Source organism: Balaenoptera musculus, chromosome 2 (assembly GCF_009873245.2).
Source record: "Balaenoptera musculus isolate JJ_BM4_2016_0621 chromosome 2, mBalMus1.pri.v3, whole genome shotgun sequence".
Classification (NCBI taxonomy): Eukaryota; Metazoa; Chordata; class Mammalia; order Artiodactyla; family Balaenopteridae; genus Balaenoptera; species Balaenoptera musculus.
Window position 1 is genome coordinate 25,509,159 of NC_045786.1, and position 19,478 is coordinate 25,528,636.

The 19,478-nt window shown below is 42.5% G+C and overlaps 1 protein-coding gene across 2 annotated transcripts in view; it reads left to right on the forward strand.

Annotated features, from left to right (window-relative positions):
• Positions 1-19,478, forward strand: part of IL15RA (interleukin 15 receptor subunit alpha) — a 44,973-nt gene that overhangs the window by 15,671 nt on the left and 9,824 nt on the right. For both annotated transcript variants that reach the window (XM_036842539.1, XM_036842540.1), the window contains exons 2-3: positions 16,811-17,005; positions 18,782-18,874. In XM_036842539.1, the coding sequence (XP_036698434.1) occupies positions 16,811-17,005; positions 18,782-18,874 (288 nt within the window). The remainder of the gene's footprint in view (positions 1-16,810; positions 17,006-18,781; positions 18,875-19,478) is intronic.

A 19,478-nucleotide genomic window follows, 5' to 3' on the forward strand; every position in this document is an offset into this window, starting at 1 on the left:
AGAATAGATTAACCTGAATATATCCTTTCAAAACAAGAACAAGACAAAGCTTCACACTATAACCATTCCTCTTCAACTTTAAACAAGAGGTCCTAGCAAAACAGTAAAACAAGAAAAACAAATAAAAGCTATGCAGATAGGAAAAATTTTTTTAAAGATCTCATTATTCTCAGATATATGACTGTTATTACATCATAATAATTTACAGAAACATTATTGTAAAAGACTGAGCAAAACTGTGCTGAATTAAAAGTCGATAATTGGGAATCAATATTTTCTCTATGTATCTGCAAAAAACACATTTTGATAATACGTATTTTTAAAAGATAACATTTAGAAAAGCACACCAAAAAAATTACGTAGCTAGGAATAAAGCAACAAAAGACATGTCAGTCCCTTATATAGAAAATTAAAACTTTTGCAAGAAACCTTAACTAAGTAGAGAGCTATACAATGTTTTCTGGTAAAAAGACTCAATATCTTACAGATGTCAAATCTCCCCAAATCTATCTTTTGATTCAATTTAATTCCAAGAAAAATACTAACAGGATTCTTTGTGATCACTGATAAGCTGATTCTAATTCATATAAAATTCATATAAAAAAAGTCAAGAATAGCCAAGAAAATATATTAGAATAACATGAGGGGAGAGGTTCTTGCTCTATTAAACATCAGGATTTGCTACCTAACTCCATGGTGTAGAGATAGAAAAATAAATCAATGAAATAAAATGGCCTGAAAAGAGACAAAATACAGAAACTTAATTTATTATGGAGCTGAAAAAGATAGCCTATAATAAATCTTAATGAGATAATTGACTATTTTTGTTTTTAAAAATGAAATTGAATTCTTACCTCACATCATACACAAAAATCAATTGCATAATGACAGAAGACTTCAATTAGAATGGCAAAAATACAATACTCTTAGAGAAAAATGTAGGAGAATCTCTTTATAACCCTGAGTTAGGAAAGATCTCTTATTAAGACACAAAAACTCTAATCCTAAGTGGAAAACAGTGATAAATTTGACTACATTAATATTTTAAAACTTCTGTTTATCCAAATGCACCAAAAAGAAAATAAAGCCATAACCTGGGAAAAAAGTAGTTGTACTTATCTAAATAACAAAGAATTATATCAAGAATACATAAAAAGCATGTAACAATCAAAAAGCAAAAGACAACCTAATTTAAAAACTGGCAAAAAACACAGAAATTTTATTAAGAAACATAAATATTTCATAAACACCTCATTAAGAACAGGGAAATGCAAGTTAAGTCCAATGAGATACCATGTCGTATCCACCAGCTGGACAAAAATTAAGACAGACAAGTGTAGTGGGTTTGTATAACAAGAAATGAACTACTGCTGGTGGAAGTATAATCTGATACAGTCACTTTGGAAAACAATTTGATATTATCTAGTAAAAATGATAATGTGCTATGTCCCAGCAATGCCATTGTTAAGAAAATACCCTAAAGAAACTTTCCCATGTGCATCCCTTGTACATATACAAGAATATTCATAGCATTATTATTTGTAATAGCAAAAAGACTAGAAACAATCCAAATGTCTAACAACAGTAAACTGGATAAATTGTGGCATAGCCATAAAATAGAATAATTTAATACCAGAAGTGGATAAACTACAGCTACATGCATCAACATAAATAAAAAACATAACATTGTGTGATGGAAGCATATGTAGAAGAATATATGTAGTATGATTCAACTTATAAAAAATTCAAAAATATAATAACTATATATTATATGGAAATATTTATATGGTATAAAACCATAAATAAGAACAAGGGAATAATTATTACAAACATCAGTACTGTATGGTGTTCATCTCTTGGAGAGATAAAGGGGGCTACAGCTAGGGAGGGTACTCAGTGGCCCCTAAGTTACTGGGAATATTCTACTTCTTAAGCTGATTGATATGTACATGAATCTTTCTTTTTTTTTTATTAGAGTAAAATTGCTTTACAATGTTGTGTTAGTTTCTGCTGTACAATGAAGTGAATCAGCTATATGTATACTTATATCCCCTCCCTCTTGGACCTCCCTCCCATCCCCCCCCCCATCCCACCCATCTAGGTCATCACAGAGCACCAAACTAAGCTCCCTGTGCTATACAGCAGGTTCCCACTAGCTATCTATTTTACACATGATAGTGTATTTATGTCAAACCCAATCTCCCAATTCGTCCCACCCTCCGCTTCCCCCACTGTGTCCACATGTCTGTTCTCTACATCTATGTCTCTATTCCTGCCCTACAAATAGGTTCATCTGTACCATTTTTCTAGATTCCATATATATGTTTTAATATATGATATTTGTTTTTCTCTTTCTGGCTTACTTCACTCTGTATGACAGAGTCTAGGTCCATCCACATCTCTGCAAATGACCCAATTTCGTTCCTTTTATGGCTGAGTAATATTCCATTGTATATATGTACCACATCTTCTTAATCCATTCATCTCCTGTTGGACATTTAGGTTGTTTCCATGTCTTGGCTATTGTAAATAGTGCTGCAGGGAACATTGGTGTACATGTGTCCTTTTGAATGATGGTTTTCTCAGGGTATATGCCCAGTAGTGGGATTGCTGGGTCATATGGTAATTCTATTTTTAGTTTTTTAAGGAACCTCCATACTGTTCTCCATGAGTCTTCTTTTCATGGTTATTCCTTAAATTGCACATAAACATTTTATATACTTTTGTATATAAACCACAGTAAAAAGTGTTTTAGGAATGTACAGAAGAGGAAGAGGGTGCTGAGGAGGAGAGTACTATCCTGCCTCAAATATGACTTCTGGGACTAAATGATTACTGATCTACTCTAATCAATACTTGTCAACAATAAACTGATATAATCAACTGCAAAAAATCAACATTAAAATCCTTACTCAAAAAAAAATCAATAGAGAAATTAAACATCAAATTACAGCCAGCTAAAGAGAAATCAGTGAACTAGAAGATGGCTCTGAAGAAATTACTCAGACGGTGAATAGGAGAATTTAAAAGATATGAAGCCTAGAGCTAAGGACTGAGTGTTTGTGTCCCCCCAGATTCATGTGCTGAAAGTCTAATCCCAGACGTGATGATATTTGGAGGTGGGGCCTTTGGGAGGTAATTTGGTTTAGATGAGGTCGTGAGGGTGGAGCCCTGAAGGAATTAGTGCCCTGATAATAGGAAGAGACCAGAACATGCTCTCTCTCTCTCTCTCTCCCCACCATGTGAGGACACAGCAAGAAGACAGCAGTCTGTAAACCAGGAAGAGGGCTCTCACCAGAACCCGACCATGCTGGCACCCCATTCTTGGACTTCCAGTTTACAGAACTGTGAGAAATAAACATTTGTTATCTCCCAGTCTATGGTACTCTGTTATAGCAGCCTGAACTAAGACAGAATAAGAATCACATGATCAGAGTTCCAGAAGAAGGAAATATGAACAAAGTAGAAGAAATGACATTCAAGAAGATAATGGCTGAGTATTTTCCAGAACTGATCAAAGCCACCAAAGACATGAAAGATCAAATTTGGGAAACACAACCAAACAAGATAAACAAAAAAGAAACCCATACCAAGAACCATTGCAATGAATCTGTAGCACACCAAAGACAAAGAGAAGATCTTAAGTATCCAGAAAGAAAGGACAATTACTGTTAAAGAAACAATAAGTAGGCACACAAGTGGGCTTTTCAGTAGCAACAGCAACAATAAAAGCCAGAAAGCTTCAAGTGCTGGGAAGAAAAGCCATCTGCCTAGAATTGTATATCCAGGGTAACATTCAAAACAATAGGGTAAAATGGAGAGGATTCTGGGAAGATGGCAGAGTAGGGAGCATCTGGAATCTATTTCCCCACTTAGACAATAATTGCACTGGCAGAATTTGTCTGATGTAACTATTTGGAACTCTGGAGTCTATTGAAGGCTTGCAAGGTTCAGAGGAAGAACTGGATGGTAAATTGCAGTCACCTGTGGTCAACTTCAGCTCTTAGCACAGTAGCAGCTACCCATCCCCCACCCCCAACCATGTGGCAGGAAGCTGTGCAGGTGTTCCCGGAGCAGATTGCATACAGCTTGCCGGAGCCAGGATGGGCAACAAGGACCCTGTCCTACAAATATCAGGGATCTGTGCTGTGATGGATGATTGCTGCTTCTGATCACAGAGGTGCCACCAAAGGGCTGGGCAACCATTGCTATAGCACCTCCCCCCCGTTGTTGCAGCCCCTCCCAGACCAGCTGAAGTGACTCCCAGGGGTTTTTTAAAGGGGTAGCACTCTTCTATATCCACCCCCCTTCATTTTTCTTTGTTTTCCCTTTTGGGGCCCAGACATTAAAGACTAGGACATTCAAAAACAACTGTATATACAGGGAAAATTAGAAAGTGACTGTGTAAGCCAGGGAGAAGTTCAGAAAACACCCAAAAAGACCTTAGGTTTACACCTCAGGCTGACCCTTGGCACAAAGACAGCCCACAATTTTTTTTTTAATTACAAAAAAAGTAAACCCTGGAGTAGGAGTGACCACATTATTAGATTCAAATGTCCAGTTTCAACCAAATGTCACAAGTCATAGAAAGAAACAGGAAAGTAAAACCCATTCAAAAGAAAAAATAAATAACAGAAATTGTCCCTGAAAAAGACCTGATGGCAGATATACTAGACAAACACCTTAAAACAACTGTCTTAAAGATGCTCAAAGAACTAAAGGAAAGGGGCTTCCCTGGTGGCGCAGTGGTTGAGAATCTGCCTGCCAATGACACGGGTTCAATCCTGTGCCTAGAGCCCATGCTCTGCAACGAGAAGCCACCGCAATGAGAAGCCCACGCACTGCAACAAAGAGTAGCTCCTGTTCACCGCAACTAGAGAAAGTGATCAGCAACGAAGACCCAATGCAGCCAAAAATAAATAAATTTATATAAATAAATAAATAATTTTAAAAACTTTTAAAAAAACTAAAGGAAGAAGTGGAGAAAGTCAAAGAAAATGATGTATGAACAAAATGGAAATATCAATATATAGAAAATCTGAAAAAGAACCAAAAAGAAATTCTGAAGCTGAAAAATACAATAACTCAAATGAAAAATTCATTAGATTCAAAGGCAGAATTGAACAGGCAGGAGAAAGAATTAGCAAACTTGAATACAGGACCACAGAAATTATCAAGTCTGAGAAACATAAAGAAGAAAGATTGAAGAAAAGTGATCAGAGCCTAAGGGACCTGTGGAAACCATCAACATATGCATTGTGGGAGTCTCAGAAGAAGAAGTAAGAAAGAAGCAGAGAGAAACACACCAGAACTTATGGGACACAGTGAAAGTGGTGCTATGGGGGAAATTTATAGCTATAAACACTTACATTAAAAAATAAGAAAAAAATAAGAATGATTTCAACTCAACAACCTAACTTTATACCTCAAGGAACTAGAAAAGAACAAAGTTATCCTAAAGCTGGCAGAAAGAAATAGTAAAGATCAGAGCAGAGATAAACAAAATAGAGAATAGAAAAATACAGAAAATCAATGAAATCAAAAGTTGGTTCTTTGAAAAGATCAACAAAATTGACTAACCTTTAGCTAGATGGGCTAAGAAAAAAAGAGCAAAGACTCAAATTCTAAAATCAGAAATGAAAGTGGGGACATTACTACCAATTTTACAGAAATACAAAGGATTATGAGTATAATGAACAATTATACACCAACAAATTAGATAACCTATATGAAACTGACAAATTCCTAGAAACACAAAACCTACCAAGACTAAATCATAAAGAAATAGAACATCTGAATAAATCTATAACTAGTAAGGATCAGTAATCAAAAATCTCCTGATAAAGAAAAACCCTGGACCCAATAGCTTCAATAGTGAATTCTATTAAACATTTTAAAAAGACCTAATATTAATCCTTCTCAAACTTTTCCAAAAAGTGAAAAAGGAAGGAACACTTCCTAACTCATTCTGTGAGTCCAGCATTTCCCTGATACCAAAGCCAGACAAAGACAGAATAAGAAAAGAAAACTACAGGGAATTCCCTGGCAGTCCAGTGGTTAGGACTCTGCACTTCCACTGCAGGGGGCCCCGGTTCAATCTCTGGTCGGGAAACTAGGATCCCACAAGTCATGTAGTGCAGCCAAAAAAAAGAAAACTACATACCAATATCCCTTATGAACACTGATGTGAAATCCTTAACAAAATACTAGCAAACTGAATTCAGCAGCGTGTTAAAAGGATTATAAACCATGACCAAGTGGGATTTATTCGTGGAATGCAAGGATGATTCAACACATGAAACTTGATAAATATAATATACCACACTAACAGAATGAAAGGAAAACACCACATAATCATCTCAATTGATGCAGCAAAAACATTTGACAAAATTCAATACACTTTCATAATAAAAACACTCAAAATACTAGGAATAGAAGAAAACTACTTCAATATAATAAAAGCCATATATGAAAACCCACAGTGAACATCATACTCAATGGTGAAAGACTGAAAGCTTTTCCTCTAAGATCAGGAAAAAGGAAAGGATGCCTACTTTCACCATATCTATTCAACATAGTACTGGAAGTTCTAGCCAGAGCAGTTAGGCGAGGAAAAGAAATAAAAGGCATCTACACTGTAAAGGAAGAAGTAAAATTATCTCAGTTTGCAAATGGTATGATCTTATATGTAGAAAACTCTAAAGATTACACACACACACACACACACACACATACACACACACACACACACAAATGTTTGAATAGATCAATTCAGCAAAGGAGTAGAATACAAAGTAAACACACAAAAATCAGTTGCATTTCTATATACTAACAATAACAATTTGAAAAGGAAATTACAAAAACAATTCCATTTTCAATAGCATCAAAAAGAATAAAAATACTTAGGAATAAGCTTAATCAGGGAAATGAGAGAATTACACAATGAAAACTACAAAATATGCTGAAAGAAATTAAAGAAGACATAAATAGATGTATGGAAGACTCATACGTCCTGATTTCAAAACTTACTACAAAGCTACAGTAATCAAAACAGTGTGGTATTGGCATAAAGACATACGGGCCAATGGAATAGAACAGACAGCCCAGAAATAAACCATTGCATTTATGGCCAAGTGATTTTTGACAAGGGTGCCAAGACCATTCAACTGGAAAAGGACAGTCTTTTCACCAAATAGTGCTGGGAAAACTGGATATCTATATGCGAAAGAATGAAAGTAGGATCTTACCTAATATAACATACAAAAATTAACTCAAAATGGATCAGTAAGACCTAAAACAATTAAACTCTTAGAAGAAAACATAAGACAAAAGCTTCATGATATTAGATTTGGCAATGATTTCTTGGATGCGATACCAAAGGCAAAGGTAACCAAAGAAAAAATAGACAAATTGGACTTTATGAAAATATCAAAATTTTTTGCATTAAAGACCCTATCAAGAAAGTAAAAATCAACCCACAGAATGGGAGAAAATATTTGCAATTCATATATATGATAAGGGATTAATATCCAGAATATGTAGATTCCTAAAACTCAACAACAACGAAAGAATAACCTGATTCAAAAATGGGTAAAGGACTTGAATATACATTTCTCCAAAGAAGATATAAAAATGGCCAATGGGCACATGAAAAGATTCTCAACATCACTAATCTTTAGGGAAATGCAAACCAAAACTTCAGTGAGATATACATCATACCCATTAGGATGACTGTTATTTAAAAAAAAAAAATGTGTTGACAAGGATTTAGAAAATTGGAACCCTTGTGCACTGTTGGTGGGAATGTAAATTAGTACAGTCACTGTTGGAAAATGGTATGGCAGTTCCTAAAAATATTAAAAAATAGACTTACCGTATGATCTAGCAATTCCACTTCTGGTGTATACCCAAATTAATTGAAAGTAGGGTCTTAAAGAGATATTTGTACACCCATGTTCATAGCAGCATTATTCACAATAACTAAATCGTGGAAGCAATCCAAGTGTCCATCAACAGATAAAAGGATAATCAAAATGTGGTATACACATACAGAGCAATATTACTTAGCCTTAAAAAGGAAGGAGATTTTGCAATATGGTACAATATGGTTTATGCTAAGAACATTATGCTAAGTGAAATAAGCCAATCACAAAAAGACAAACACAGCTTTGAGCAAGTTGTCTTTGCAATCCCAAGGAAATGGCCTGGTCTTGTGAATCACCATGTGTATGGTGTTTGGGGTGAGGTAGGGGTTCTCAGGCTCTCTCTCCCTTCCGAGGCTTCAGAATAACCCATGGCAGCAGTCATCAGTCCCCCAGAGACTCGGCACTTGACTCTGTGATACCATAGGCTCTTCCAGGCCCAGGACAACAATGCTGTCAGCTCCAAAGAGCAGAAATGGCATAAGGAAGGAAAGGGGCAGGTGAGGAAAAACCAGTTAAATACACTCCTGCCAACCAAATTCAGTCTTTGCCTAGCCTTCTCCCCTGGGGACCTCACATCTCTTGTATTCTCTAGTTACTGGTCTGTGGCTGGATGGAGACCATCCAGTCACCAGTGATACAACCTGAGGCGTCCAAAGATCCAAGGTCGATTCGGGCTCCCTCAGAAGGAAGGAACATTTTATCATAGAGCAAAGTCTAGTATTTTTATGACACTATCCATTCTGGTCCATCATCAAATGTTTTCAGAGTTGAGTTTTATGGTCATTCCTCTCCACTCACCCCACCCCTCCACCTCTAAGTATTTCCCCAGCTCTGTTAACATACAGCAAAGCCCCCCAGATGCAGATTTAAGATTTTGGTAGCAAAAATTTGAGATTTAATTTAAGATTTTATAGTGTGGTACTGCCAAGGTAAACACACACACACACACGCACACACACAATATTTTTGAGATGGAGGTGGGGGAATTAGATCCAATTAAAAAGTATTAGAACACGGTCCAGAGGTTAAGACTCTGTGCTTCCAATGCAGGGGGTGCAGGTTCAATCCCTGCTTGGGGAACTAAGATCCCACGTGCCGTGTGGCGCGGCCAAAATATTAAAATAAAATTTTTTTAATTAAAAGAATGTATTAGAACAGAAATTCAGAAAATCACATCAGGAAGAACCTGTAAAAGAAATCCTCATTGACAGAATCAATACCATGACCTGGAAAAGTATGAACAAAAAGTGTTAATGTGTGCTGAAAAGTATTGTAACTTGCTGTGATGCCAAGAGACTCATGCACCTGTAAATACCAGAGAGCATGGTCCCTGGACCAGCAGCATCACCATCACCTGGAGCTTGTTAGAAAGTCAGACGCTCAGGGCTTCCCTGGTGGCGCAGTGGTTGAGAATCCACCTGCCAATGCAGGGGACATGGGTTCGAGCCCTGGCCCAGGAAGATCCTACATGCCGCGGAGCAACTAAGCCCCTGCGCCACGACTACTGAGGCTGCGCTCTAGAGCCTGCGAGCCACAACTGCTGAGCCCACGTGCCACAACTACTGAAGCCCGCACGCCTAGAGCCCATGCTCTGCAACAAGAGAAGCCACTGCAATGAGAAGCCTGTGCACCTCAACGAGGAGTAGACCCCGCTCGCGGCAACTAGAGAAAGCCCACGCATAGCCATGAAGACTCAATGCAGCCAAAAATAAATAAAATAAATTTAAAAACATACAAAAAAAAAAAAAAAAGGAAAGAAAGTCAGATGCTCGGCCCCTGCCCTGGACCTACTGACTCAGGAGCTCCGGGAAGAGGGCCCAGCACCCTATGTTTTAACAGGCCCTCCAGGGGGTTCTGGTGATGAAGGCAGTAAGGAAGATGAAGGCAGTAAGGAGCAGAGCTGATGTGGCAGAGCAAGGCCTCCAATGTGGCCGTGATGGAGACTAACGCTACAATCATGACCAAACGTAGGAAGAGCGGAAGCACCACTACTGGCCCCGGGAAATGAGGAAGAAACTATAAAAGGTGTGGAGAGAGGACAGGAAAAGAGGGGAGGTTGGCACCATGAAAACCACAATTAGGGAAATAATTAAAATTTTCCTGACCAAAAGGTAATCTTGGTCTGAGCTGTCAAGGGCTCATAGAGTTTCCTTCAAGACGAAATCTCAAAGAAAGGGCCCCAAGTGGCACTCATCAGGTGGTTTTTCTTTGGATACTTATTTTTTAACTTATTTATTCTGATACAACCTCAAACTTACCATGAAGTTGAAAAGATAGTACAAAGACCTTTGGAATATCCTTTACCCAGATTCGCCAACTGTTTACATTTTTCCCCATTTGCTTTACCATTCCCCCTCTCTCTAAATAAATCTACATTTATTATACACGTGCACGTTCTTCTGAAGCATTTAAAACTAGGTTGGCGACACTATGCTTCTTTATGCTTATAAATTTCAGTATATGTTTCCTAAGAACACATTCTCTTACATACCTTCCTAAAAAACAGCACTCTCACATAATCATAGTACAACTATCAAAATTAGGAAATTTAATCTTGACATAATATTATTATCTAATACTCAGTCCATATTCAAATTTTGTCAATTGTCCCATTAATGTCCTTTTTAGCTGTTTTCTTCCTAATTCTGGATCTAATCCAGGACCATGTATCACATTTAGTTGTCACATTTCTTTAGCCTCTTTCAGTCTGGAACATTCCCAATGCCTTTCCTTTTTTTTTTGGCTGCGTTGGGTCTTTGTTTCTGCGTGCGGGCTTTCTCTAGTTCCCGCGAGCGGGGGCTACTCTTCATTGCGGTGCACAGGCTTCTCACTGCAGTGGCTTCTCTTGTTGCAGAGTACAGGCTCTAGGCACGAGGGCCTCAGTAGTTGTGGCACTCGAGCTTAGTTGCTCCGCGGCATGTGGGATCTTCCCGTACCAGGGATCGAACCCATGTCCCCTGAACTGGCAGGAGGATTCTTAACCACCGTGCCACCAGGGAAGTCCCTCTTGATCTTTCTTGATCGTGAATACAGGCCAACTACTTTTCAGAATGTCCCTCAGTTTAGGTTCATCTGGTGTTTCCTTGTGGTTAGATTCCGGTTATGGATTTGGGGGAGGGAGACCACAGATGTGATGCTTGTGTCCTTGTCAGTGAATCGGGTCAGGAGGGATATGACAGCTATTTGTCCCAGTGTTGGTGAGGTTACTTCTGATCACTTGGTTCAGGTGGTGTTTGTCAGCTTTCTGCAATATAGTTAACCATTTTCCCCATTGTAACTAGTAACTAATTGTGGGAAGATTCTTCAGGACTCTTATGTACCAGTCGGGATTGTGGTCCTAGGAATCTAAGAAGAGCAGAGCCACCTTGTGCAGCTGCGGGAGCTGGTTACCATCGAGGTGAGCTGTTCCTTCTGTGTCTGGAGCCGGAGCCTCCAGGCCACGGTCTGAGTGGGAAGATGGCCATAAAGTGGGGGAAGCAAGAGCCACCTGGGAGCCGTGAGGCCGAGCTGGATCCCATGTTGGTCTTTCGTCTTCCCTCCGAGACTCCAGCTTCCACGAGGAGCGTGTCCAGCAGGAGAAGCTGGTGCTCCTCATCATGGCGGTAGATACACACCTGGCCCAAAGGTGGGAGAAGCTGCAGCAAAGAGTCACGGGGCTGGAGGAGCCTGCAGATAAGTGACAGTGCGTGAGCGGCAGCGGCCCCCGTCTCCCAAGTGCAAAGGAACGTGGATGCTCCTTCCCTCCTTCCAGATTGAACATAAAATCTTTGTTGTGTCACAGGCTAACTGGACACCGTGCAGGGAGGGGAATTTAGGGCGTGTGTGTCCAGCTCAGCTAAGGCAAATCTGCCACACTATGTAAATACTATGTCCCTCATGTTTGCATCCATTGTCCCTTTTTCTTATTCCATCATCCTGTCTATATTTATTAGTTAGCATTATACTGAAGGCTTTCTCCTCTCCCTTATTTAGTTATTAGTCCTTTATTTATTTATATTAGCACAGACTTGAGTTTTGTTTTATTTTATTCCTTAATCTGTTAGTATATTTGTTTTGACACTCAGATTGTCCCAGATTGGCCAGCAACAGCCAGTTCAACCTGGCCACCAAATCCTTTTGACATGTTGCCATCATTCTCTAAGCCTTTCCCTACTTTCTGGTACCAGATAGTCCACGCTCACCTTGTGCTTTCTCTCTCCCGGCCCCGGGTCAGCCTTTTCTCCAAGGAGCTGAGGTTCCTTTTAGTGGAGTCCAAGATCTTGGTACTAAATATGTTTTCTGCTTATATGTCATTGCTTCCAGGCACTGTCAGAGGACACAGGTAGCGTGTGCGCACACACGTGTACACACAGAACCACGTGTACACAGACGTGTACACACACACTATGATTACATCCTGACACCTCCAACCCCAATTCTATTCCAGCACCACAGGGTCCATTCCAGTCGTCCCTTCCCCATTTCCATAGTTGTAACTTCTTCCTCCAACAGTGAGGACCCTGGGTTGAGTTTGTCTTACTCACTGATGAGTGGTTCCAGTAGAGAATCAAGAAGAAAAGGAGGGATGACAGTGACTTCAGACCTTTGCCCTCAGGTTTAACAGCAGAGATGGGCTTGGGAGGAAAATCTACGGATACTACAAGAAGTCACTACTCATTCACTCAGGATCTGGCCCAGCGTGCTTTGCCTTGTAAAACAGAGGTCCTCAACTGTGTGCACAGCACATTTCCTGATCAGTGTGTAAAATTCACTGTTGCTCAAGTGAATATACCGGCAATGACAACGTTTGGCAGAAGGGGTGTTGAGCTGGGAGGGACACTACCTGCTATGAATCTAAGGTGAAGTCAAACCACCACAAAGAAGACTGCATATTTACTGAAGGCTGTAAGAACTCTGAATTAATATATACACCATAAACTTAGGTACTTTTATACGCAATAAACTATCCCACCCACATAGCAGCCAGCCCTGAAGGATGACCAAGTGAGTTACACATTAGCATGGATACCCTTATGCTGTGGCAGTGGCTCTTTATAACTTGCTGACATGGTCACCATTGCCTCAATGTTTTAAATCCCCTTGAGTGGGAGGGCGCAAATGTTTCATTTCAGAGAGTGCCACAGACACTCAAAGTTGAAAGCCACTGCCCTAAATGGAGGGGAGTATTTTAAGACTTAGAAGATGTAGAAAAATTTGCTGACAAAAATCCCAAACCTGAAAACAACAAAGAAAACAGTGAAGACTGAGAAAAGGTGGCCGAGGAAAGATCAATAGATTCAGAACATCATTTGAGGGACTTCCCTGGTGGCGCAGTGGATAAGACTCTGTGCTCCCAATGCAGGGGGCCTGGGTTCGATCCCTGGTCAGGGAACTAGATCCCACATGTATGTCGCAACTAATAGTTCGCATGCTGCAACTAAGGAGCCCACATGCTGCAACTAAGAAGCTGGCGAGCCACAACTAAAGGAGCCCTGGAGCTGAAACTAAGGAGCCCTCCTGACGCACCTAAGACCTGGTGCAACCAAATAAATAAATAAATATTTTTTTAAAAAGAACATCATTTGATATGAGAATCAGTGGATTAAGCTGAACTTGAGGACTACACAGCGAATAAAAACGTTTGGGAAGGGATTCAGGCGAAAGAGGTACAACCCAAAGACCAGATGGGAGAGAGAGGAAGATGAAGGAAGTAAACCTAAACAGCCAGATTTCTTCTCTCCGCTATGAACTTTGTTCATACAAATTAGTAGGAAAAATGTTTTTTAGAAAACTGGTACATTGAAATAATGATTATCTTATGATCTCACTGAAAAGAAAATGAAAATGTTTGAGTCCACTATAGAAGCCCCATAAGCGAAAAGAGAACGTTGTCACCATCAGGATGGAGTGATAAAGGACGGCAAGCTGTGTGTTATAGTTTTAAAAATCTAATATTATATGTCAATGGGGCTTTAAAAGAAGAGTCAGGGGTTGGATTAAGAACAAAAAGCTAACAATCCATTTTCCCTCTTGAGACTAGGGAGACCAAAGTAAAGCCTGGAGTGACTGACCCACCGAGCTCAGGTGGGCTCCGGTATGAGGATGCTGACACCTCAGTGACAGAGCCTGAAGCAGGAGGGGAGGGTCTGACAGCTGCCCCAGCAGTGGGCTGGCCTGTCTGCAGGCTGCCGGGCACTTGACCATGGATTGTTCCAACCACACTCTGAATCTGGAGATGGCTCCTTCTTTTTTTTTGTTTAAGATTTTTTTTTTTTTTGATGTGGACCATTTTTAAAGTCTTTATTGAATTTGTTACAATATTGCTTCTGTTTTGTTTTGGTTTTTTTGGCTGTGAGGCACGTGGGATCTTAGCTCCCCGACCAGGGATCGAACCTGCACCCCCTGCATTGGAAGGCGAAGTCTTAACCACTGGACCTCCAGGGAAGTCCCTGGAGATGGCTCCTTGTGATTTTGATATCTAAAGAGGCCCACCTGGCCAGCAGGATGTGGCATAAGGGGTCCAGGTGGTGGTGACGCTGAGAGTCAGGTGAGTAAGTGTCCTGGTGATTCTGGCAGTCATTCTCTGACATCCAAACCTAGGCCAGCAGCTGGGGAGTGTGGAAATCCAGGGGATGCCCTCTGGAGGAGAAGATGGACAAGACCTGGGCAGAGGGTCAGTCCCTAGTCCAGAAAGCTAGGGTTCTGGACAGAGGCGGCCCAGTCCACAGGGAGCAGGTGAGAAAGATGGTGAAAGCTGCTATTTGGGGGCCCGTGGCTAGTCAAAGCTGACCCCAGATCCTGCCCGACCAGAGGAAGGTTCGGATTTCTAGGAAGCAGGCACAGGTTCTGTCGGGGTAAATCAAACAAGACTGGCTTATTTGAAGGCTGTAGAAGGAACTCAGCACCACCGGAACACGCGGGTGAAGACAGAGACATTTTCCAAGGCAGATGAAGATTCACGTTCTGGAATCCAGCATCCTCAGCACGTCATGCAAAACTGTGGAAGATGGTCACATTTTCCAGACTCTGTCCCCCCGGGCGTAGCACAGGCTCTAATCTGGATAGGACACAGTCTTATCTGGATAGGTGACTGAGCCCACCTCATCCATTTGGGAGTTGGGCTGTTCCCAGTACTCTCAGGTGGCTAAATCAGCAGACTTTCAGACTAGCACTGTCTGATCCTAGCCTGTTCCCGAACTCAGATATGAGAACAAAGGACTTCACTAGGTGTCATGCTAACAGCACTAGACCAGCTATGGAGCTGACTGCAGATCTACTGAGCATCTGTCTACAGAGAGGTGCCTCGGAAATGAAATGAAGGTCCAGGATGGGGCAAACCCCAGGACACTGGTTTTAGCCATCAAGTTTCATACAAAGAAAATCTTAGGGTCTAAATCTTGCTCAAATCTTTCAACTTCCAACTAATTAGAAGAAGGGGGCAATTTAAGAAAACTTTAATTGTTCTAGTTCTGGCTCTTACCTTCTTTTGGTAACATTCTTCTGATAAAACATATCTTAGGGCTTCCCTGGTGGCACAGTGGTTGGGAGTCTGCCTGCCAATGCAGGGGACGCGGGTTCGAGCCCTGGTCTGGGAGGATCCCACGTGCCGCGGAGCAACTAGGCCCGTGAGCCACAACTACTGAGCCTGTGCGTGTAGAGCCTGTGCTCCACAACAAGAGAAGCCACGACAATGAGAAGCCCACGCACCGCGATGAAGAGTGGCCCCCGCTCGCCGCAACTAGAGAAAGCCCGTGCACAGAAACGAAGACTCAACACAGCCAAAAATAAATAAATAAAACAAAAAAATAAAACGTATCTTATTTTTCACTCCACGTGCACTTTGTCACATCCACAGTCTGCTGGGAGTGACTTGTGTCTTGTCTCCCAAAAGGCTGTCCAGAATCCTCCCAAATGGCCTCACAAGTCTTCTCGGCCTCAATTTTACCCTAAGCTGCCCTAACTTGACCAGAGAAAGGAGAAAATTCCTAATTCTAGGATCTCCTACATTTTTCACATTCATTTAGCAGCACAAGCACTGAATACCCACCCTTGGCATGGTTTAGCCCTCTCTTGCCCTGTGGTCAGCCAAGGTTTCTGACTTCCTGTGGCAGGGTATTTTAAAATCCCCTCCCCCACTTTTTTATTATGAAGTATTTCATATATTTAAAACAGTATATAATATATACACATGACTAATATTCTTCCAGTCCTCATCGGTGTAGCCTTTCATCTATGGCCAGTGGTTACCCCGTGGGGTCCTGGTTAATGCCAACAGCTATTCTGATTGTGGGGCTGAGGGAGGGCTTTCCTGAGGAAGCGATGTTGAACTAAGCTAAGAAGGGTGGCAGGCGATGGCCAGCCAAGATGGGCGGGGGAGGTGCACGGTGAGAGGCACGGGGGGACCAGAGGCCAGTGTGGCCAGAGGGAAGAGTAGCTGGAGAGGCAGACAGGGCCGGGTCCAGCAGAGCCTTGATTTTAGTTTTTATTCTAAGAGCAGTGGGCAACCGAGAAAGAGTGAAGTCATCAAACTTGAAGTCATCTGAAGATGATGCCAGCTGCCTTGTGGAAATGGATTAAAGGCTTGTAGGGATAGCAATCCAGAGGCTAAGAGATACTGAGGCTGGAGACTGATGGGAGTGGAGGGCAAGAGAGAGGGGTCTCTATTGATGACCCCTGGTATCTAGCTATGCTGAATGGCTGGTACTTGAGGCAAGATTCTGGACAGCTTCTAGACGGTGGGGGGCCCTTCCTCAACATCTTCCACATGCTTGGAATCTGGAGTGTATCCCCAGGGGCCCCTACGATAATCCAGACCCCGATTATAAAGTTATTGACTACCACCCAAGTGTTCCCTCGGAGCAAGCTGAAATCTCTTCATCTCTCCCCTCTCATCTGCACTTCTGCAGGCATCACGTGCCCAGCTCCCACATCTGTGAAACATGCAGACATCCAAGTCAAGAGTTACAACCTCAACTCCAGGGAGCGGTATGTTTGTAACTCTGGCTTCAAGCGTAAAGCCGGGACCTCCAGCCTGACCGAGTGCGTGTTTAACAAGACTGTGAACATCGCCCACTGGACCACTCCCAATCTCAAGTGCATCAGTAAGTGCACTGTCCCTCCGCCCCTTTTGCCAAGGCCACGCAGAGAGCAGACTGCAGTGTGGGCAGCAGAATGAGGTGGCCTTGACATCTGGGTTGAGGACTGAGACTAAATAAAGCAATGGGCTTCTAAACACACCTCCGGGAGGTGGAAATACATGGGCTTTGGGGTCACACAGTTCTGGGTTCAAGTCCTGGCTCTGCCACTTAACCATCCGTGAGACCTGGGGTGAGGGCCTTAAGGTTTTGGATCTCTTTGTTCCTCATCTAGAAAATGGACCTTATGTCAACATTGTGGCTTGTAGGAGGATTAAGAGAAATCTGGTAAATATTAACTATTATTACCTCAGTGCTTTAAGATCACAGAAGCAAGAATTTGGCTACAGACAAAGGTGTGTGCTCACAGCATGCTTGTTTCCCAGACAGCATTCCCGATTCCTCCCTAGGAGACAGCCTGCAAGGAAATCACTCCCCGTTCTCCTCCCCTGAGAGCAGCATGGAGAGCCACAGAGCAGAGACCCCCTTAGCCCAGTTATCACGTCTGGGGTCCCGCCAGAGCCCAAGACTGAGTGTGAGGAAAGATCTCCAGAATCCCTTTTTTTTTTTAAACCATCCACAGCTGGATAACCACACCAGAAGTCAAACAATCTTGGAGTGGAAGCCAATAGTGCTATTTTCAGGAATACTAAGCCCCGTACCCTAGAAAAGGAAAGGTTAATCTGTGGTCTTCCAAGAGAATGATGATTCAACAAACATTTATTGCACACGTGGTGCATGTCCAGCCGTGATACTTTCTCACGTAATATTTGTGAAAATCTGCCACTCCTCTCTGGGGAAAGCAGACAAGCGGGGCTGTTCAACAGCAAACTCACGGCTGGGGGACTCCTTGAAAAGCCAGACTCCCTCTGGCTTTTTGAATCTGTATTGAATCTGTAGCGCTGAGATCGCCCTGTACCCCTTCCCCTCCCCCTGCGTGGCCGCCCTGCAGGCATCAGAGGCCGGGCAAGGAGGGAGCCTTTGCTTGTTGCAGAGGAATAGCTGGGCTGGGAACATGGCGCCCACGGCATCCTGGGGCCATTGGAGGGATGAGCTGGGTGAGGACGGGTCTGAGCAGTAACTGCAGGGAGAACACAGATGTCTTCCTCGGTCTAGTCCGGGGGACCCACTGGAACCGTAGTCCAGGGGCAAAAATAAGAGCTTTCCACTGTAGGGAAAGTGACTGTTTCTTCAAAGTTCCAATTCCTCTGGGTGAATGAATCGAGGATGGCGAACTGAACAGGGCGGGTTGCAGGCGGAAGGGGAGAGGAAAGAAGGGGGCGAGGCCTGGAATCGTAGACTTTTAGAACCCAAAGACTGGAGGAACCTTTAGGTCTCATCCCCAAAGCCCCCACCTTTTACCACTAACAACAGCCTCCGTTATTTTCCCCAACCTTTTGTGCCAAAAACAATCCGCTGAGTAATCATTTATTCTCCCACGCAAAAGCCAGCGTTATAAAGCTGAGTTGCTATCGCTGCTATCATCCCAGCCAAAAATAAAACACAAGTGATACTTAACTTGTGCAGTCTTTCCGAAAGGCTAGAAAAAAATAGTGTGCAGTCTGTTTGCAATGGGAACTGCAGACTGATGCTTGTTTATCTCTTGTGCTTCTGGCCTAGCCTAGGGAGCCAGACGTGTCCACTTTAAATTTATATATTTATTTTTGATTTACATCCAGTTCTGAAGCCACACCAGGTTCCGCCCTCAGGATCATAAACGCCATGTGGTTATCCTCTCTCTAGGAGACCCCTCCCTGACTCACCAAACGCCACCCTCCACAGCAGCACCGACAGGGGTGACCCCAGAGCCAGACAGTCCCAACCCTTCTGGAAAAGGTAGGAATGTCACAGACTGTCTCCGGACTCTCATCCCCTGATGCCATCCGGTCCACAGAGAACCCTCAGATTCGTGGACCACTGCCAGGGTTCCACTGCAAACACCTCTTATTCACGTCAAGAATGAGGATTGACATTAGTTTCATTTTCCTTTTTAAACCAAAGTAGCCTGATAGCCAGGCTTCACAGGTGCATAATTAATAATGGTTTAAAATCCACTCTTAATAGGCCAGATCACACTTTGTGGTAGAAACGTAGCCTCAAGAATGGGGGAGGGTCAGAGGTTCTGACTGCCTTGCATGTCAGCCTTCCCAGGTTTCATGGGCGCTGGCAGAAAACCTGACCCTTCTGGGTCAGAGATGGAAGACTTTCCTACCCGGCACCACAGGCAGCAGGACCGTCAGCAGGTTTCATCAAGTCCCTCGTCCCCACATGCCTTAAGCAGCCCTAAACAGATGCCCGTACGGGCAGCCTACGTCACTGGAGGGAAAGCCTGAGCAGGAGCCTGAGTGTTTCACTGCTGGCATGAACATGTCTGCCCTGTGTTCCAGGGGGAGGCGCTGTCTCCACCTTCCAAGTCCATCTAAACATCCTTGAAAAGTCG